This window comes from Pipistrellus hanaki (assembly GCF_964339955.1).
Source record: "Pipistrellus hanaki genome assembly, chromosome: 2".
Taxonomy (NCBI): domain Eukaryota; kingdom Metazoa; phylum Chordata; class Mammalia; order Chiroptera; family Vespertilionidae; genus Pipistrellus; species Pipistrellus hanaki.
Genome location: NC_140504.1, coordinates 48,949,659 through 48,971,775, shown reverse-complemented (window position 1 = coordinate 48,971,775; position 22,117 = coordinate 48,949,659). Strand labels below are relative to the sequence as shown.

The 22,117-nt window shown below is 44.2% G+C and overlaps 1 protein-coding gene across 1 annotated transcript in view; it reads left to right on the top strand.

Moving 5' to 3' along the window:
- Positions 1–2,921: 2,921 nt before the first annotated feature.
- Positions 2,922–22,117, top strand: part of SENP5 (SUMO specific peptidase 5) — a 52,063-nt gene continuing 32,867 nt past the window's right edge. The window contains exons 1-2 of the mRNA XM_084871620.1: positions 2,922–3,158; positions 19,066–20,564. Of these exons, the coding sequence (XP_084727746.1) occupies positions 19,097–20,564 (1,468 nt within the window). The 5' untranslated portion in view covers positions 2,922–3,158; positions 19,066–19,096. The remainder of the gene's footprint in view (positions 3,159–19,065; positions 20,565–22,117) is intronic.

Below are 22,117 nucleotides of genomic sequence, written 5' to 3'. Positions count from 1 at the left end.
TCCCTGGCTGCCAGCACTGCCTTTCCACTCCGGCCCAGCCCCTTTCTGTTCAGGTCCCAGAGCTGCTGCTTTCCACTCTGACCCTACCTTCCCACATTGCCCAGAGGCCCTGAGAGACCAGGGATGGGGCAGAGTGCCAGCATTGTCGACAATGCAAGCATCCTGCCCCATCACTCTGCACGAGTGTATGCAAATCAACCACCATCTTTGGTTAATTTGCATACCACTCCTGATTGGGTGGTGGCTTAGTGGAGGTACGCTGAATTTGCATGTTTATTATTAGGTAAGATAGTAAGATGCCATATACTGTGTGGCTTATCAAAAACAGAAACTGATTTTTCATGGTATTGAGATGAAGAAGGCCAAGATCAAGAAGCTGGCAAGATTTGGTGTCTGGGGAGGGCCTGCTTCTTGGCTGTAGGCTACTGTGTTCTCACATGGTGGAAGGGCAAGGAGCTTTCTAAGGCACCCTCTTAACATCATCATCTCCCAAAGGCCCCCTTCTTCATACTATCACATAGGGATATAGGAATACTGGGGGAGGTAAAAACATCTATGGTATACCCTAATATTTCTACAGGGCTTTCACATCTGTTGTCTCCTTTGATACTGCACCACTGATGGATTAATGTGCTCCTTTTTAGAAGGGAGGAAAAGGGCCAGGGAGGTGAAGTAATTTGCTCAACATTTCCCAGCTAGAAATTCAGCCTTTTCCATTACTCGGCTCTTCCGAGCTAACTGGAAACAACTTTCAGTTTTGTAGGCCTGTAGCTGATTTTGAAGGAATGTTTACATAACTTATGAAAACAAATGCAATGTAAATATAACTGCAGTGTTATAATATATATGTAAATATAACTGCACGCTTAGTAATCCATCAGTGGGAAGAGCCTGCTATAAATACTTGGAGTGATTTAGCTTAACGGGGGAGGCAGCCACCTGGAGCAAGAAAAGAAACGACCCACTTCACCAGAGGAATTGACCTTTCAGGGCTTCTCCTCGCCTGAGTTCCCTCTAGAGGACACTGCTGCCACTAACAGTCTCAAAGATCCAGGTGAAGGTGAAAAGTGAAAAAGAAACCAAATTATTGCCATTACCTTGCTATATTTAGGCTGAAACCACCATTCTTGAAGAATCTAGATAACAACATTCTGTTTAGAAATATCTGAGTCTTGAGTCAGATTTGGTATCAGCAAAGCCACATTTTTTTTCCCCTCCACATTCTTATAGGGAGAAAACAAGGTTAGGTATCTTCCCAGCTTCCAAGTGCTCCAGAAGGCCCAACTCCCTGTAATCATTTTTATTCTATAAAATTTTCTTCAAGTACACAAGAATACATTCTCATTAATTTCAGCAATTCAGATAAAAAATATTCTCAACACAAGTCCCTTTCCCAAAAGAAAATGTACCTTTTTCTATTACATCTAGATATTGATAGTTAAGAAAACCAAGTAGTTCTTGAAAAGTGTATAAAAATAAGTGATAATTAAAAGCAAGCCACCCTGTAGTCAATTTTACTATTATTTTGATCTTCTTTATAGTCAATGTACACCCTTATGCCTGCACCTGGGACACAAGGCTCCTAGCACTCAACCCATTGTATCTATCTCCACTCTATTTATAAACGAGTATGTCCAAAATTGAATTTATTTGCCACCATAAACCAGCTAATGTATTTTCTAACTGTCAGGATATTGCATTATGCTATTTGTCACTTTCCCCACAATTAGACGGAGGTCTTACAAGAGAAAGAGTACTGGTATGTCTGCATTCCAAAAACGGTTCAGCCCTGGCTGGTTACCAACCATGCACCCATTTGATTCCAGGTCTGAGGTTTGATCCCCGAATACGGGATGCAAACGACGGATGTCTCTTTCTCATATTAATGTTTCTCTCTCCCCCTCCTTTCCAATCTCTCTTAAATCAATACAAACATATCCCGGCGTGAGGATTAAAAAAATGTTCAATGAGTGCTCCTCTGGGGAGCAGGCCAGCGTCTTTCCTATCCCGTTACCTTTGGCCCCTTCTGCCTCTGTGCTTTGTTTCCTGAGCCCATTTCTTCTACAGCTCAATTCTACCGCTGCCTTTACAAATCTAGCTATATATCTATTTGTAGCTATATATCAATATGTAGGTTTATAGATACTGATTTCAGAGGGCGAGATGACACATCAATGAGAATCATTGATCAGCTGCCTCTTGCACGCCCCCTACAGGGGATCAAGTTTGTGCCCTGAAGGGGAATCAACAGTGACCTGGTTCTTAGGTCAACGTTCAACCACTGAGCAACACCAATCGCCCGGCTACCTCTGACTTTCTAAATACATTTTCTCTTATGGTTTGGAAAAAAAAAAAAAAAAAAAAAAAAGTTCAATGACTAGTGCTTCTCCATGTGAGGCTGATGTCACTTTCCTCTCTCATCTGAAAGAGCAACAGATGTACTGCACAGACTTAGCACTTGCAGCTCAGTCACTTATCTGGTGCGGGGGCCACTACAGTGCATACATCCGGGCTCTGTCCTCCCGTGATACTGTGCTCAGTTGAGGAGAGGCCGCGCCACGGGAGAACCGGAGAAGAAAAGCCTGGGAGCAGGAATGTTGGAGTTTAGCAGAAGGGATTGGTGGAGGGAGGGACCATAGAGTAGCGGCGGTCGGGCCTAGGTAACATTTCAGAGGGGGCTCAACAGAAGTCTCAAGCCCGCTTTGTAGAGCCTCTGCCATTTCCATATCACAGTTTCTACAAGATTAGAACTCCCGCACTCGGAAGGGGGCGCCGGGCGGGGCGGGGCGGGGCGGGGCGGGCCGTGGGAGCGCGAGTGTAGTCGGGCGGAGCGCCGTGCTTCCGCTGAACGTCCCGGTAGGGGCACGCACGCCGCCGGAAGCGGAGGGCGGCGGAGCCACGCCCCCAGCCCCGGCGTCACCGCACGCTGCGCAGGCGGCGCTGAGGCGAGGCGGAAGGGCAAGGAAGGAGGTGACGATGAAAGTGAGCGCCGGCTCCAGCAGCGGTTCCGAGGGAAGCTCCGCGGCCGTGGGCGCCGGGAACAGGCCGGACACCTCGCTGACGGGCTGACCCCGGTGCTGGCGAGGGCGGGGCCGCGGAGCGGGCTGCGGCAGTGTGTGGGCCCGCGGCGGGCCGGGTGAGGACTGCGAGGCACGGAGGTAAGCGGGAGCCGCGGTGTCCGTTCGGCCAGATGACAGCCCCCTGGCCGTTCCCGCGCCGTGCGCGCCAGCTCAGCACCCCGGCCTGGAGGCCGCAAGCGCTGCCCTCCTCCCTCCCACGTCCGCCACGGAGGCAGCGGATCTCCGGGGGCCGCTGCTCTACCTTTCTCGGGGCGGGAGGGAGCTCGTCCCTGGGGACCGCCGTCCTCTGTGTCTCGCCAGTTCGAGCTGATCGGCACAGAAGCAGGAAAAACTAGCGCCCCCGGCAGCCCCTCCTGAAGGTAGGGAAAGCGTTGATAGAAAGAATTGCTGTTAGAGGACCTCCAGCCCCTGCCGCCTTGAAAGTCAAGGGTTTTTATTTATTCGGACAGGTCTGCTTCTTCCCTGCCGTTGGCTCCCCGTTCCCCCATCACACACACACACACGTTTCTGGGACCCTGGGCTAGTGAACGTGCCTGGCACAATGAATATTAGGGCGGTGGGAGCGTGGTTTTCCATTCTGCCTTAGCTGGGCAGTAGCAACCCCGGTTCCGCTGCCTGGCCGGCCACGCTGCTGGGAGGGATGCGGAAGAGGATGTGAGAAGCGTTTTACAATTCAAGTCAGAAGAGCTGGGTTGAAATCCTAGCCTGCCGTTTGGTAGTGGCTTTAATCTCGTGCTAGACACTATGGCATTTTTGACGCATGTGGAGTGAAGCTTTCTTTTTTTTTCTTTTTAAATAAATATATTTTATTGATTTTTTACAGAGAGGAAGGGAGAGAGATAGAGAGCTAGAAACGTCGATGAGAACCACCGATGAGAAACACCGACCAGCTGCCTCTTGCACACCCCCTACCGGGGATGTGCCCGCAACCAATGTACATGCCCCTGACCAGATTCGAACCCTGGACCCCTCAGTCCGCAGACCGACGCTCCACCACTGAGCCAAACCGGTTTCGGCTGAAGTGGAGCTTTCTTATACCTGTGTAAATTCGTAATGAGCATTCAACAAAATGAAGAAAGTAAGAGCGTTAAATTAATAATGAAATGTTTGGGGGAATTCTTAAATCTCGGTTTAAGAATATCCGGGACATAAATGTAGGTTCCTAATTACGTATTTTATCCAGAATAACTAAGCTTAGTATGAAGAGGGGTGCCAGAGGAGATACTAGGATCTTGTATGGTTAGGCCCTGCTTTGGATTGGCCAGCATTAGGAAGAAGTCAGTCTCCTAGTCACCCAGATGCCTCAGGCTTATTCATGAAACATTATTAGTATATGAAGAATGACCCAAGCCACTTTTGCCCCTTATTCAGAATAACTCTGCCCACTGGTTCTTTCCAGGAGGAAACTGGAAGGGGTTTCATTTCGGAAGAATTCTTTTCACGTATTTCAGAGGACCCCTCTGCCCTAAAACATTTCATGTTAATTGAAAATGTTGCAGATAATAAATAGAGGGATTTGAATCCTTTGAGTGCCTAGGCATTACAGTTCTAAGTCAGTCTGCGGAGAAGAACATTCACTACTCTAAAATTTAATAGACCCTACGTTAGAGAAGTATTTGAGAGGAGGGATGGGAGATCCAGTCAGTGACTTCAGTGAGTAGTCTCTGTTCTTAGAATTGCTTGTTCAGACAAATTCAGAATGCTTTCTTTTCTTAGTGGGATGTGATGATGGCTGCTGTGCAGTATGTAACCAAGTGCTGTCTTTAGTGCTTTTGACAGAATTGTCAATTTGGAACTTTAAGACATGGATAAGAAGTGGACATTGAGAGTCATCAATCTGGTGGTTCCAAGACTTGGCTGGACATTAGAGACAGTCGGGAATTAAAACCAAACCCCAGGAGCCTGGACACTACTTTAGTGGATCTGAAGAGGAACCTGGGCATTTGTAGTTTTTAAAAAGCTTCTCAGGTTACTCAAGGTTTGAAAACACAGATATAGATCAGGTTTCACACTTTAGTTTATAAACAGACTCAAAGATGAGTGTCATGCCCAAATAATTTTAAAAAATATATATATTTTATTGATTTTTTACAGAGAGGAAGGGAGAGGGAGGGAAACAGAGTTAGAAACATCGATGAGAGAGAAACATTGATCAGCTTCCTCCTGCATATCCCCCACTGGGGATGTGCCCACGGCCAAGGTACATGTCCTTGACCAGAATCGAACCCGGGACCCCTGAGTCCACAGGCTGACGCTCTGTCCACTGAGACAAACCAGCCAGGGCTAATTTGTTGCCTTCTTAATATTTTTCTCTTTTCTTTTCCTTCCCTTAACAAATGATCTCATTTGAATCAATAGTACTATTTCAGGTTTTGTAGTGCTTTGAGCCCAGAACTTAAAAACAAATTATTTAAGTCAGTATATGCAATTTAGTTTTTATAGCTTTCTATGCAGTTAGATTCCTTAATACTCTTTGATAAAAGTAGATTTTACAGTAAAATTTCTTATTAAATGTTTAGGTTTGTTTGTTGGAAGAATAATTTTAATCAAATTTTTAATAGGTTTTTTGCCAGCCTTCATAAACCATGGGAAAATTCCATTTTGTGAATATTTTGCTTTTGTATTGGCTTATCGATCGTAAACCCAGTGCACTATATGCAGACTCCCTCCCTCCCCCCATTCTGATATGCATGAGCACTTAACTTTGTGTCACTAGCCAGCTTCCTAAGAGGAACTCAGTTTGAGAATTGAGCTCTATATTGCCTTGTAAACACCTGATTTAACTAAAGGCTTTCACTGTTTGCTTTAAGCTTGTCCTTGAATTTTTACTTTCTTTCCTTGGTTAAATTGTACTGTGCTACTGATTTTAAAATTTTGATAGATGTCAAGAAAGCATCAGCTAATGAGGTGGTAACAGTGCCTCATGTGTATTTTTCTTATCGTTTATAGTGAAAAGCTTATGACTATTTTGTGGGGGAGAGGGGTGGTTAATATATAAATAATTATTAAGGTAATAGGCCATCAGGAAAATATATTCACCCTCACATTATTCTTTGATAGCCTTCTCATTGCTCCAGTAATTTCTATTCTGTGTTAGTAATAAAGTCAGAAATGAACACTATATCACAAATCTTCTAAAGCAGAGGTGGGGAACATCGGGCCTGCAGGCCAAATACAGCCCACAAAATCATTTGGTCTGGCTCTGTGAAGGCATTAGCGGTGAGTGAATTAAATGTTTGACCAGAGAGAAACCAAAATGGCGGCACAGGTACCGTAAACACCTGAACTTGCTGCCTCGCACAATAACTTCAAAGCTACAACTAAAAGACAAAATGGACATCATCCAGAACCATAGAGAGCCTGGTTAAGTGGAAATTCTACAACTAAAAGGGAAGAGAAACGCACACTGAGACTCAAAGGAGCTGCGGAAGTAAAGTGCAGAGGTACAGAGACGTGAACACTTGTGTGGAGAGGGCAAGCAACTGAGTACACGGCTGTCTTTTTCAAGCGGGAGGGAGACAAAAGCTCCCAACTGCTCTGAACTCCAGTTCTGGGCGAGACTCTGGGGACCCAGACTCATACTAGGAGAAACTTTACTGTCTGGCAGCAGGCAGAACTCGAGGGTGGCTTTTTCTCAGAGGTGCTTGCAGTGATTACCAAGGAACACTGAGATCCTGGGGCCTCTTAGGGCAGGGCTGACGGAAAGCCATTGCTGTCTGCTCTGCCCTGAGACTGCCCCATCCAAGCTGTGTGCAGAGGCTTTTACATATGAATGGCTTGGACCTTTGAAATCTAAACTTACCTAACAAACTGCAGCAGAGTGAGTGAGACCCAGAACATCCAAAAAAAGACCTAAGGCCCCACAGTAGCTTGCATTACTTCACAGCTGGGCCTCATCTGGGCACCTCCAAAACCCAAACAAAGAAGAGAATCTGCAGATCTCTCTGCAACTCTTGCTGGGTGGCCTCAGGCAGAGGCTAAATTAGCACCTCCTAGGAGATCTAAGAGCCAGTGTATCCAGGGATCAGAGTAGGACCATCCAGATTACAGCTTCTCAGATCCATAAGGGACATACTCAGGGGGCAGACTCAGTGAGCACCAAAGCCCCACGGGAGCAAGTCTTGCCTCATAAGGGTGTCTCTAGCACAAAATTCTCCCATCATAGACACAGCTGTTCCTCACAGCCAGTTGGTGTGGAGGTCAGTTCCTCCCAGTGATACCAACAAAAATCAAGGTTTAACTACAAGACTGTGCACACAGCCCACAAAGGGGTGCATAAAGAGTGTCCACCTCAGGTAATGGGAAGCTGAGCCACTGGGTCCTATAGGACACCTAGCATACAAAGCCACTCTATCAACTCAGGGAAGCAGCCAAAATGCGGAGACAGAGAAACAGGTCACAAATGAAAGAAATGGAGGAAAGCAAATAACTGGATAGAGTTCAAAACCATGGTTATAAGGTTTTTCAAGAATTTTCTAGAAAAGGCTGATAAATTTAGTGAGACGCTGGAGGATATGAAAAAGGACCAACTAGAAATTAACCCTTTGCACTCCGCTGTACCCTCTCAGGGGACATCAGAGTTCTAGCATATCACTGGGATGTCCCCTCTCAGGGGACATTGCAGTTTATTAGTGATTACGGGGAATTGAGTTTCCGCCGCAAAGTAGCGTCGAGTAGCTGGTAGCCAATGTCCAGAATGGTTCAGAGTGCAAAGGGTTAAGCATACACTGACTGAAATAAAAAATACTAACACCCAATAGCAGACTAGAGGATAGCAAGAATCAAATCAAAGGTTTGAAATACAAAGAAGTGAAAAACACAACCAGAAAAAGAAAAAAGAATCCAAAACTATGAAGATAGTGTAAGGACCTCTGGGACAACTTCAAGCGTACCAACATAATTATGGGGGATGCCAGAAGAAGAGAGAGCAAGGTAGTGAAAACCTATACACTGTCTGAAATAAAGAATATACAGAAAACTGTAGATCAACGTACCCCAAGAGTCAAACCGAAGATTTTAAAAAAATATATATATTTTATTGATTTTTTTACAGAGAGGAAGGGAGAGAGATAGAGAGCTAGAAACGTTGATGAAAGAGAAACATCATCGACCAGCTGCCTCCTGCACACCCCCCACTGGGGATGTGCCCGCAACCAATGTACATGCCCTTGACCGGAATTGAACCTGGGACCTTTCAGTCCGCAGACCGACGCTCTACCACTGAGCCAAACCGGTTTCGGCTGGAATATGAGGAAACAAAAAACACCCAACCAGAGAGGCAGAAAGAAGAACCCAAAAGTGTGAGGATTTAGTGTAAGAAGCCTCTGGGCTAGGACCGGTTTGGCTCAGTGGATAGAGCGTCGGCCTGCGGACTGAAAGGTCCCGGGTTCGATTCCAGGCAAGGGCATATACCTTGGTTGCGGGCACATCCCCAGTAGGGGGTGTGCAAGAGGCAGCTGATCGATGATTCTCTCTCATCGATGTTTCTAACTCTCTATCCCTCTCTCTTCCTCTCTGTGAAAAATCAATAAAATATATTTGAAAAAAAAAAGAAGCCTCTGGGATGGCTTTAAGCGTACACATATCCAACTTATGGGGTGCCAGAAGAAGAGAGAGAGCAGGATATTGGAAGGCTTATTGAAAGAAATAATGACAGAAAACTTTCCCTACCTGGTGAAAAAAGTAAGAGTTACAAGTCCAGGAAACGCACAGAACCCCAAACAAGAGGAATCCAAAGAGGACCACACCAAGACACATCATAATTAAAATGCCAAGGGCAAAAGTCAGAATCTTGAAAGCAGCAAGAGAAAAACAGTTACCTACAAGGGAGTACCCATAGGACTGTCAGCTGATTTCTCAACAGAAACTATGCAGGCCAGAAGGGAGTGACAAAAAATATTCAAAGTGATGAATAGCAAGAACCTACAACCAAGATTACTCGACCCAACAAAGCTATCATTCAGAATGGAAGGTCAGATAAAGAGCTTCACAGATAAGAAAAAGCTAAAGGAATTCATCACCGACAAACCAGTATTATATGAAATTCTGAAAGGTATCCTTTAAGAAGAGGAAGTAGAAAAAAAAGATAAAAAATTATGAATAACAAATACATATCATCAAGTGAATCTAAAAATCAAGTGAATAAAACATCTGATGAATAGAGTAAACTGGTGAATATAATAGAACCAGGGACATAGAAAGGAAGTGGACTGACAATTTTTGGGGGGAAAGGGTGTGAGGTGTGTGGGAAGAGATTGGACAAAAATTGTACACCTATGGATGAGGACAGTGAGGGCAGGGAGTAAGAGCAGAGGGTGGGTTAGGAAGGGGGGGGGAGAGAAAGCTATGGGGGGTAAAAAGAGGGAACAATTGTAATAATCTGAAAAATAAAAATTTATTAAAAAATGTTTGACCAAAGATAGCACAGTAATTTTTTTAAGTTGATAATTTTGTATGTCCCTAAAATAATGTTATAAATATTCAAATAGCCCTTGGCAGAAAAAAATTTCCCCACCTCTGCTCTAAAGGGAGATGCTAAATTATTTTCTTTCTAAAAATGACCCAGTTTTTAGCATATTAACTTTCTACAGCCAGATGACAAAGGACATTCTAAATTCGCTGATTAAAAAAGCCATGTTAGCCCAGCCAGTGTGGCTCAGTGGTTAAGCATCAAACCAAGAGGTCACTGGTTTGGTTCCCAGTCAGGGCACATGCCTGATTTTCGGGCTTGATCCCCAGTTGGGGGCATTCAGGAAACAGCCGAGTGATGATGTTTCTCTCTCATCCATGTTTTTCTCTCTCTCTATCTCCCTCCCTTCTCTCTAAAAATTAATAAAAAATGTATTTTTAAAAAAGCCATGTTAACAGGTAGTCTATGAATTCCTAACCTAGAGAAACAAATGATATCTGACTTATGAAAAACCAACCTGCTGAGTCTCTAAATTTTTTATTTTTGTGAGTTTAAAATATTTTAATTTTGAATTTTTAAAAATTGTTTAATTTCATATTCTGATAGAGCTAACTTTTTAAGAAGAGGTATTTAGAAACGATAAATATGAACCTGGTGTCACAATTTTAATCTAAACTGACATTAAAGTGGGGAAGGAGTGAGTGGAGGTGGAAGAGGGCACAGGGGATTAATGGTGAAGGAAAAAAATTTAAAAATATATATATTTTATTGATTTTTTACAGAGAGGAGGAGAGAGGGATAGAGAGCTAGAAACATCAATGAGAGAGAAACATCGACCAGCTGCCTCTTGCATACCCCCTACCGGGGATGTGCCCGCAACCAATGTACATGCCCTTGACTGGAATCGAACCTGGGACCTTTCAGTCCGCAGACCGACGCTCTACCACTGAGCCAAACCAGTTTCGGCGAAAAAAATTTTTTAAAGAGAATTTAAAAAACCTTACATTAAAGAGTTAACATAGAAACAAAGGCAGGGTTAATATAACAACTTGAAGATTCAGTGAAAAGTGGAGTTTAGAAGTCCATTTTTCACTGGTCCTTGACGTAATCTTCTGTATCTGTAAGGACTTGAGACTGAAATTGGATACTTAATCCACTTTGTATCTGGTGGCTGAATGTGAAGAAAGTATCATCTGTAAGTACCATAAATGTACAAGTCTCCAGTTCTCAGTCTTGATCTTCTTTATGATTTAATCATGTCCTCTGATGCCAATGGGAAATATTCGTTTTGTTTTTAATCTTGTTTCCTACTGCAAACCATTTATTCTGTCATTTTTCTGAGATGGGTAACCCCACTCCTGTTTGTTTACTAGAAACAGCTATTCTCATTACTGTCTTTTTACCTCTAAAAGAAAAAACTTTTTCATAGTAATGCTCTAGTTAACTTGTCCAGTAGCTGCCCTTAAAATTTCTACCCAGCCCTAGCTGGTTTGGCTCAGTGGATAAGAGTGTCAGCCTCTGGACTGAAGGGTCCCATGTTTGATTCCAGCCAAGGGCACATGCCTAGGTTGCGGGCTCTATCCCCAGTAGGGAGCGTGCAGGAGGCAGCCTATCAGTGTTTCTCTCTCATCGTTGATGTTTCTATCTCTCTATCCCTCTCCCTTCCTCTCTAAAAATCAATAAAAATATATTTTTTAAAAAGTTAAAAAAATTCTACCTAAATATTGGGCCCCTTAAAGATTATTCAGAATTTGGGCTGTCTTAGGGTCGGTGAGTACCTAATAGTTGAAAGCTCACTTCTGTTTTCCTTGTGTTTGTGTTATTTTTCAAGGAATGTTGTTAATTAGTGAACATGAACACATAAAACATGGCTGAGAATACAGGTGCAGAAATGTAACGGGACCTCATGGGGACGTTGCTTTTAATTTTAATTACATGTGCTCTGGGCACAAGCTTGGGATTTGTCAGTCTTAGGGTGCAGTTGCTGGAGTCTTTATTAGCAGTATTGTCTTATTTCTTCAGCTAGTTAGATTTTCCAAAGAAGAATCTTCAAATCTCCGGCTTAGAGCTTACCCCAGCAGTCTGGTAGCTAAATCGGGGATAAGGATAGAAGCCTTAACATACAGTATGTAAGCCCTCACTTAGGTTCATTTAAACTCAACTATTTTTAATATGATACCCTCATTCTCAGATGTACTAGGTATTTCCCGGTCCAGGAATCTTTTGTTTTACCCTCTAGAGCTACATTGTCTAATAGCCGCAAGCCACATGTAGCAACTTAAATAATTGAAATTAAGTAAAATTAAAGATTTAGTTCCTCGGTGGCACCTCAGTGATTAATAACCATCTGTTCAGAGGCTACCATATTAGACAAGGCAGATGTAGGATAGTTTTGTCAGTGCAAAATTTTATTGCACAGTGCTGTTCTAGCCTAGAAAATAATGCTCCAAGTTTCTGCAAAAATGGTGAAGGGGCAGTAGGCTGGTTTTGAGGAAAGAGGGAGGGTATCTAATTGATTTGACCAATCCTTTTGTTTTTAACACCATATTTACCAACCCCCTCTTATAGAACACGCTGCTGCCAATTCCTGACCTGTTTTGAGACATTATTGTATACTAGAGGCCCAGTGCATGAAATTCGTGCACTGGGTGTGGGGGGGTGTCCTTCAACCAAGCCTGCCCCCTCTCACAGACTGGGAGCCCTAAGTAGATGTCCTACTGATGGGGAGCGGGCCTAAGCCACAGTCTGGCCTTCCTCTGCAGGAGGTGACTGGGCTGATGGGGGAAAGGTGCCAGCCCCATCGCCCCGCTGCTGCTGCCATTGTCACAGCTGCCAAGGTGTTCTCATCATCATGGATCCAGTCCCTTCACCATGAAAAATGACAGCTCTAGTATCTTATAACATCCCAGTCACTATGAGGTGCATTGACCGCCTATTGGTCCCTTCCCAGCCCTGCTCCCCTGGGCCTGCAGGCTCTGAACGACAATGGCAAACAGGGAACCAGGGTAAGGGACGGGAGGGCAGGACTGGGGACTGGCAAGCAGGCAGAATAGCCAACCTCTTGGTCCCTTCCCCAGCCTGCAGGCCCCAATAGCAGGATGGTGAAAGGGCGACCACGGGGGACCAGGGTGGGTGGTGGCAGAGCGAGGCGGGGCTGGCAAGCAGGCAGAAGATGGTCCTGATCACAGGCGAGGCCTAGGGACCCTACTCGCACATGATTTCATGCGTAGGGCCTCTAGTATCTTATAACATCCTTGTAAATTGACTGCAGCATCTCGGTGCCTTGGCACACAATTTCAGAACTATGGATGTAAACTATTATGGTTTGGTGTATATTCTTTTAGACATTTGTCCCCTATAAATATTCAAATATACTTACATTTTTTTTCTTTCACCACAGTGGGTTCATAACAACTTGGGGTTTGGCTTATTTTCATTCAACAATATGTTGTAAAGATATTGGAATGATAATACACATTTAATTCCATTTCAGCCTGAGAAGTCATTAAACACTAGAGAAGTATGTGGGTTTTTTAGAACCCAAATGACAAAGAATAGAAGCAGTGAGAATAACAAAATTCTGGAAGCTGGAAAGCAGATTAGCAGAATGGATTAGCAGACTTGAGAAAGCCAACGTGTAGTCATATTTTTTGTTTCAGAGCCTTTAAAATTTTTCAAGATTAGTGGTGTCATGTACTAGAAAGGTGAAAGTGAAGAAAAAAAAATTATATATATATAAGCAATTGTATGACAGTCTATTTAAGAAAAATACTTTCAGATAGATATGACCTTTTTGTCCCATACATGGTAACTAGAGATTTAGTATCTGGATTGAGAGGGTAAAACAATCTTTGGATTTGGTGGATGCACAGCTGAGGGTGGGGTACAGGCCTGCAGGAGAGGGCAGTTAGGGGTGACTAGGCCTGCAGGGGAGCAGTTAGGCATCCATCAGGCTGGCAGGGGAGTGGTTAGGGGCAATCAAGAAGGCAGGCATACGAGCAGTTGGGAGCCAGCAATCCTGGATTGTGAGAGGGATGTCCCAGATTGGAGAGGGTGCAGGCTGGGCTGAGGGACACATCCCCCACCCTGTGCACGAATCCATGCCTGTGCGTGCCTGTGTGTGTGTGTGTGTGTGTGTGTGTGTGTGTATGTGTGTGTGTGGTTACACATACACACACACTAGAGACCTGGTGCACAGATTCGTGCACTGGTAGGGTTCCTCGGCCTGGCCTGCAAGGATCAGGCCAAAAACAGCCCTCTGACATCACCCCAGGGGTCTTGGATGACGAGAAGGTGGTTCTTGGGTAACACACTCCAGAATCAGGGTTTCTCCTCTCTACTTCTTGCTGTGTCACCTGAGAACTGCAGTTACCAACTCACCACAGCTCAGCAGCTCCTGCATTGAGTGTCTGCCCCCTGATGGTCAGTGCACATCATAGCTACCGGTCAGAGTGTCTGCTCCCTGGTGGTCATTGCATATCATAGCTACTGGTTGGACGGATGCTTAGGCTTTTCTAGATATAGATTAGAGGCCTGGTGCACGAAATTCATGCATAGGGTGGGGGAGGGGTGGTGATGTCCCTCAGCCCAGCCTGCACCCTTCCAATCTGGGTCCCTCGAGGGATGTCTGACCAGGATCAGGCCTAAACAGGCAGTCGGACATCCATCTCATAATCCAGGATTACTGGCTCCCAACTGCTCACCTGCCTGCCTTCCTGATTGCCCCTTAACTGCTTCTGCCTGCCAGCCTGATCACTCCCTAACCATTCCCGTGCCAGCCTGATTGATGTCTAACTGCTCCCCTGCCTGCCTATTTGCCCCCAATTTCCCTCCTCTGCCGGCCTGGTCACCCCTAACTGCCCTCCCCTGCAGGGTTGATCACCCCCAACTGCCCTTCCTTGGTGCCTCCCAACTGCCCTCCCTTGCTGGCCATCTTGTGGTGGCCATCTTGTGTCCACATAGGGACAGGATCTTTGACTACATGGGGGCAGCCATCTTGTATGTTGGAGTGATGGTCAGTTTGCATATTACTCTTTTATTAGATAGGATAGAGGCCTGGTGCACGGGTGGGGGCCAGCTGGTTTGCCCTGAAGGGTATCCCAGATCAGGATGGGGGTTCCCTTGGGGTGTGGGGTGGCCTGAGCGAGGGGCCTGTGGTGGTTTGCAGGCCAGCCACGCCCCCTGGTGACCCAAGTGGAGGCCCTGGTATCTGGAATTTATTTACCTTCTACAATTGAAATTTTGTAGCCTGGAACGGCAGCCAAGTCTTCTGCTCGCTTGGTGGCTGCTGCCATTTCTGTTTGGATTTGTTTACCTTCTATAGTTGAAACTTTGTAGCCTTGAGTGGAGGCTTAGGCTGTCTAGGGCAGGCAGAAAGCTTGGCTTCTTTTATTGCCAGAGAAACTCAAGCTTCCCTCCTGCTCTCTGTGGCTGCAGCCATCTTGGTTGGGGTTAAGTTGCATACTTGCTCTGATTGGCTGGTGGGTGTGGCTGGTGGGCATGGCTGGCGGGTATAGCAGAGGTATGGTCAATTTGTATATTATTCTTTTATTAGATAAGATATTTATTGATTTCAGAAATAGAGGGAGATGGAGAAAGAGAGTTAGAAACATCAATGATGAAGGAGAATAATTGATTAGCTGCCTTCTGCACCAATCTGGGAATTGAGCCTGCAATCTGGGCATGCACCCCGACCGGGAATCAAACTGGGACCTCCTGGTTTATAGGTCAATGCTCAACCATTGAGTCACACTGGCCAGGCCCCATTACTATCATTTTATATTCATTTGCTCAGTATGTGTTTTTTGGCCATTGTGAGTCTCTTAAAGTTATCTCCTGTGTCTTTTTGACATGTCTCATAAATTTTAAAAAAATATATATTTTATTGATTTTTCACAGAGAGGAAGAGAGAGGGATAGAGAGTTAGAAACATCCATGAGAAAGAATCATCGATCAGCTGCCTCTTGCACACCCCCTACTGGGGATGTGCCTGCAACCAAGGTACATGCCCTTGCCCAGAATTGAACCCGGTTCCTTTCAGTCTGCAGGCCGACGCTCTATCCACTGAGCCAAACCGATCCCGGCATGTCTTATAAATTTTTGAGCACTTGTATACCTTCTGGCACTACAACAATATTCCAGGTTTATCTTATACTTCCTCTGCCCCAGCTCTGGAATCAGCCATTTAAGTGTAGAGTAATATTTAGAAACCAAGATCTGCGTGCTGGAGGGCGCATTGCTACTGGGTTGCTATTGCTAATAGACTCTTAAATGGACAGAGCTAGAAAATAAATTTACCAGTATGTGTGTGCACACTTTTAGATTTCTGTGTGTGTGTGTGTGTGTGTGTGTGTGTGTGTTCATACAAATACCTCTGGTTTCTGTCTGTCCCTACAGATTCAGAGCTATCTCACTTTGTCTCTCTCATTACTTGTAACTTCACCAACAGTGTGAATCCTAGTTCTAGTTACCCACAACATATGAACTTATTTGATTAATCCTATATAATAAAGAGGGAATATGCAAATTGACCATCACTTCATCACATAGATGGCTGCACCCACAGCTAAGGCCAAGTTCCCATAAGGAGCCTTAACAAGCAATCAGCAGGGATCTGAGGCTACATCCTTCCCATGCCCTCCTTCACCCCTGTGGGTCTTAACAGGGAACCTCAGGCTGCATTCCCCACCCAGCCGGGCTTGACAGGGGACCTCAGGCAGTGCCCCCTGCCCTGGCATCAGGCTAGGGGACCTCAGGCCACACTCCCCGCCCCATTGCCAGGCTCTGGGATCTGAGGCCACACTCCCCGCCTGGCGGGGCTTGACAGGGGACCTCATGGTGCGCTTCCTGTCCTCCTGCTGGACTAGGGGACCTCAGGCTGTTCCCCCTGCCCCAGTGCCAGGCCCCTCACCAGGTGGGGCTTGACAGGGGATCTCAGGCGGTGTCCCCCACCTGGCGGGGCTTAACAGAGGACCTCAAGGCACGCCCTCCACCCCTATCTGGGCTGGGGGACCTCAGGCCACACCCCAACCCTGGCATGGGCCAGGGGGCCTGAGGCTATGCCCCCTGCCCAGCGGGGCTTGACAAGGGTGGGACTGGCCGGGTCTGGATCTAGCCCAATGGGTGTGGGGGACTGTCCGGGTCTGGGTCTCATGCAATTTTGAAGTGCATGTGGGTGGGCAGGGACTGGACTCTGGGTTCCATGGTGAGCCCCAGATTCTGACAGGAGGAAGGTTTTCATATACATTTTACTAATTTTCTTTCATCTCTGACACTTCTATTATAGAGAAAGGGCAAATAGCAATGTTAAATTATTTCCTCTAATTCAGTGTTTCCCAAAGTGTGGTACCCGTACCCCCAGGGGTCCGGGAAGAGTTTGGTGGGGGTACGCATTGCACCGGAGTTCGGTGGGGATATGCACTGCCCCGTGCTTAGCTGCGCCTAATTCTATGTTCTCATGAGTACGAGGGGTACTCAGCGTTACGAAAATTATAGAAGGGGTACACATATGTCAAAAGTTTGGGAAATACTGCATTAATCCCCTTTTAATGTGCATGAATTTCATGTACTGGGCCACTAGTTTTAGAATAAAGACAAAGCAGTTTCAGAATTTCATCTCTCTGCGAAAAATTCAATAACTGAAGTATAGTATTTGTATAGTTTTTTTTGTTTCTCATCTTACACAGTTTTCGAAATTTACTTTGGCTAATTCTTTTCTGGTCTACTCCTTTCATTCTGGTTACCTTGATTATTTGTAATACAGTAAGGTTCATTTATTATTGTTTTTATTTATTTCAGTTTGAATTTACTGTACAGTAAACCCCCAGTTTTGTGGACCTTAATTTAATGGACTCCCTAGAATAGGGGTGTCGAACTCAATCAGAGAAGGGGCCAAAATCTAAAATCCAGCCTAAATCACGGGCCGAATGGTTTACTGAACAGTCATAAACTGACAATGTCATAAACTGACTGCGGAGTGCAGTGATGACAGCGCGGTGCGGGCCACATTGCAAGGCCTGGAGGGCTGGATTTGGCCCGCGGGCCTTGTGTTTGACACATGTGCCCTAGAAAGTAAAACTTTTGTTTTCTGTCAAGATAGGAGAAGGAATCATAGGGTTTGTTTTTTATTCAGACTTTGAACCAGTTCTTCATTTTTCCACTCCCCTCCTATCCTGATAGGTATTATATTATTGCTTTCAATTCTTAAGCCTTTCTGAGGTCCTGTAGCTTGCCTCTTTGCTTCCGCTACTGCTGGCTTAATTTCTGCTCTTTTGGCCTTCTAAGTCTGTTAATACTCATTCATCTGCTTTCTTCTTTTATTTTTTTAAAACTTTTTAAAAAAAATCTATATTTTATTGATTTTTCACAGAGAGGAAGAGAGAGGGATAGAGAGTCAGAAACATCGATGAGAGAGAATCATCCATCAGCTGCCTCTTGCACACCCCCTACTGGGGATGTGCCCGCAACCAAGGTACATGCCCTTGCCCGGAATTGAACCCGGGACCTTTCAGACGCTCTATCCACTGAGCCAAACCGGTCCCGGCTCTTCTTTTATTTTTTAATTTATTTTTTAAACATATTTTTATTGATTTTTTTACAGAGAGGAAGGGAAAGGGATAGAGAGTTAGAAACATCGATGAGAGAAAAACATCGATCAGCTGCCTCCTATTGGGGATGTGCCTGCAACCAAGGTATATGCCCTTGACGGAATTGAATCTGAGACCTTTCAGTCCACAGGCCAACGCTCTATCCACTGAGCCAAACCAGTTTCGGCTGCTTCTTTTAAAAATAGTATTGCTCTCATTTCCTTTTTCATTATCTTTGTCCTTGAGTGTTTTTACCATTTTAAAACCCATGTTTGTTATCTTAATGGGATTCAGGGAGGGAACTGAGGTAAACATGCATTTAGTCCTTGCATATTGGGAAATGATTCTTAAAACTTATTTTATTGTGGGTAGGTATAGCAAACAGGGTCATGTTAGAGTACCCATGACTTTCTCCTCAACTTTCACCGTGGGGAATCCCTTGATCATGTAGGATTTCATTGTGTCTGATAGTCTAAGTTGAACTTTTTGTCCTCTCTTTATTCATTTTTTTAAATTTATATTTTTGTGAATATATCTCTATAATCTAAATTTATTTAAAGACTTTTTTACTGATTTTTTAGAGAGAGGAAGGAAGAGGGTAGAGAGAGAGCAAAACATTGATGTGAGAGTGGTGCATCAATCAGTGGCCTCCTGCATGCCCCCTACCTGGGATCAGACTCACAACCTGGGCATGTGACCTGGAATTGAACTGGCAACCTTTCAGTGCACAGGATGACACCCAACCAAGCCACATTGGCCAAGCTTGACCTAAATTTTTTTTATTGATTTTTTTCATAGAGAAAGGAAGGGATAGACAGAATCATCAACTTGCTATATCCACCCATGTTGGCTGATTTTGTATGTGTCCTAACGGGATCGAACTTGCAGCCTTAGTGTATCTGGGTGATGCTTTAACCAAGTTACCCAGCCAGGGCTCTTTATGACCTAATTTTTAGGGTAGAAATGTAACTTTTCTTTTTCTTCTTTACAGCTACATCCAGATCTCATTATGTATCAGAAAGATGAAAAAACAGAGGAAAATTCTATGGAGGAAAGGAATCCGCTTAGCTTTTTCTGAGAAATGGAATACTGGGTTTGGAGGTTTTAAGAAGTTCTACTTTCACCAGCACTTGTGCATTCTGAAAGCAAAGTTGGGAAGGCCAGTTACCTGGAGCAGGCAGGCGAGGCGTTTCCAGTGCAGAAAGAAGGCCCTTCACGCCCAGCAAACTTGGATCCAGGATGAACCCCTTTTTGATAAGACAAAGTTGACTGTGGCTGCTGAAAACGTTAGTCCTCTGTCCTCTAAAGTGAAAAGAAACGGCAGTAAACACTCAAGGACCCTCCGGAAACGCCAAGCAGAGAAGTTGCTGTCAGCAGAGAACTGTGACCATGAGGACCACGGAGGGAAAAATCTCTCGCAGGCAGTGGCTGACTTACCAGCAAATAGTGTTTTAGATCAGGCTGTTGGTCACAGACCCAGGACGGAGCTGCAAGCTTCTGACTTTCCGATGAAGTTCAATGGGGAGAGTGGCACGGTTGTGGTCACCTTGAGCAACCATAAGAGAAAGCGCTTTTGTTATGGCTGCTGCCGAGGACTGGAGCACCACAGGAAGAGGGGACCTCTGACTCCAAAAAAGTTCCAACTTAACCAACATAGAAGAACAAAAGGATCTCCTCTTATGATGTATGAGAAATTATCCATGATTAGATTTCGGTACAGGATTCTCCGATCCCAGCACTTCAGAACAAAGAGCAAAGTTTGCAAGCTAAAAAAAGCCCAGCAAAGCTGGGTGCAGGTCACTGGGGACCATCAGGAGACCCTTAGGGAGAACAGTGAGGGTGGCAATTGCAGCCCATTCCCTTCCCCAGAACTGAAAGACCCTTCTTGTCGGCATCAACCACCCTTCCCAGACATGGACAGCAGTGCTGTGACGAAGGGAAAGAACTCGCACGTGCCTGATGGCTGCGCTAAAGGAAGCCCTTTCTTGGGCAAGGAGCTTAGTTTAGCTGAAGCATTCCCTGACCAACAGAATGGCGGTGCCACATACACCTGGGACCAGTCACCCTCTTCCCCTCCTAAGTGGGAGTTTCCAGAGCTAATTCATGACATCCCCTTACCAGACCATCATTCTAGTAACGTGTTTATCTCAGAAACCGAAAGAGAAACTGTGACTCTTGGTCAGGAAAATCGGACAAGTAATGACACAGTAAAATTGCCAGTGTCTGGGGCAGATCAATCTGTAAGTAATGTAGATGGGCCTGTGTCCGAAGAGACTGTTCAGAAAGAGGGCTCGTACCAGATGGATGAGGATGGACCTCTCAAGCAGAACATTCTTAGTTCTAAGTTGCTGGACCACCCTTATTGTAAAAGCCCGCTGGAGGCTCCTCTGATGGGCGGTGGAGTCACCCTAGAAAATCAAGTGGGAGGTGGGAAGAACAGTCAGAAAGCATCTCCAGTGGATGACGAACAGCTGTCAATCTGCCTTTCTGGTATGCACTCTTCCTTTATTCTCCCAACCTCCAGCCCACACTCGCTGTCCATTGTCCTGTCTAGGATAGTGCTTTTCCTTCCACACATGGATTTCCCTTTAAACATTTAGACATGCTCCTTGACATTTGTCTTTTATATTGCTTTATTATGTAGATGTCCCATAGTTTAATTCTTGATTGATGGACACTTCCAGTTGTTTTCTTCTATAAACAATGGTGCAATGAAACTACTTCTTTATAATTACGCAGGTGTTTCTGTAAGTTAAATTCCTGGTAGTAGAATTGATGGTGGAAGAATATATTAAAAATTTTAAGAGGATTGTTACATTAGAGTTCAAAAAGTTGAGCCAGTTTACACTTGTTAAATTTTGTCAGTCTTACGGTTCATGAGAGTTTTTCGCTTTAATTTGCGGGTTTTTTTTAATGTTCAGTTTTTATTTATTTTTTATTAAATATTTTTTAATACAATTGAATTTTTTGGTGTGACATTGTTAATAAAATTAAATAGGCGTCAGGGGTACAATTCTGTAAGACCCCTGGGGTACACCATCCGGGATACATCATCTGTATATTGTATGTTTACTTCCCCAAGTCATAATTTGCGTTTTTGAGTTTAAAGTTTGAACATTTTTGTCTATATTTGTTGGCCATTTTTTGTTTGTATATAACTTTTATTTGCTATTTTTCTATTGGGTTATTTATATTTATTTAATTACAAGAAGCTCTTATGTACCAGGCAATGCGACAGTTCTAAGAATGTAGCACTAAATATTCTGTGAGGGCAGGATACACTGATTCTTACCTCCATAGACTTTATCATCATTTTAGTTTTAAAGATGTTAAATTAAATTTTAATTATAAATATGATCAGAGTTTGTTTTTCTCTCCCAAAAGATAAAAGCCTCGACTTTGTATATGATATTTTTGCTTAACAGAAATTTTCAGTTCTTTCACAGTAAAATGTATCTGTCTTTATTTTATGGCCTCAGGTTACTGTGTCATGTTTTAAGGTCTAATTGTTAAAATCTACCACCCAAAATCAGTTGGCATAAACATATATGGAAGACACTATGGTAGAGTGTCTAACATGCCTTATTGCATATCTAACATGTCTAACCCCTAATATTGCAATTTATCCAAGATCTAAAAGAGTACAAATATATTTGTACAGCGACATTACTTAAGAAAATAAATGTTTCTTTGGAAGTATATATTATGGCACATCCAAGCAATAGTATACTATTAAGGAATAAATTTTATCTGTATTTTGATACTGAAAGCTGTCTATATAAAATGAAAAAGCAAGTTGTAAAATGATGCCATTTTGTTAAATGATACATATGCATGTATGTAGGATAAGTATGTGTATATATGTGTCCACATATATTTGTATAAGATATATCTGGTCAGATATATCAAATTTTTATAAATGGCTTTTTCTGGGGAGTTAGGTAAATTACTTTCTGAACCCTTTGTATGGCCAACAATAAATCTGTATAAAAAATTTCCAGACACACATGCAAAAACCTCTTCAAAGTACAGAGTCCTAGCAA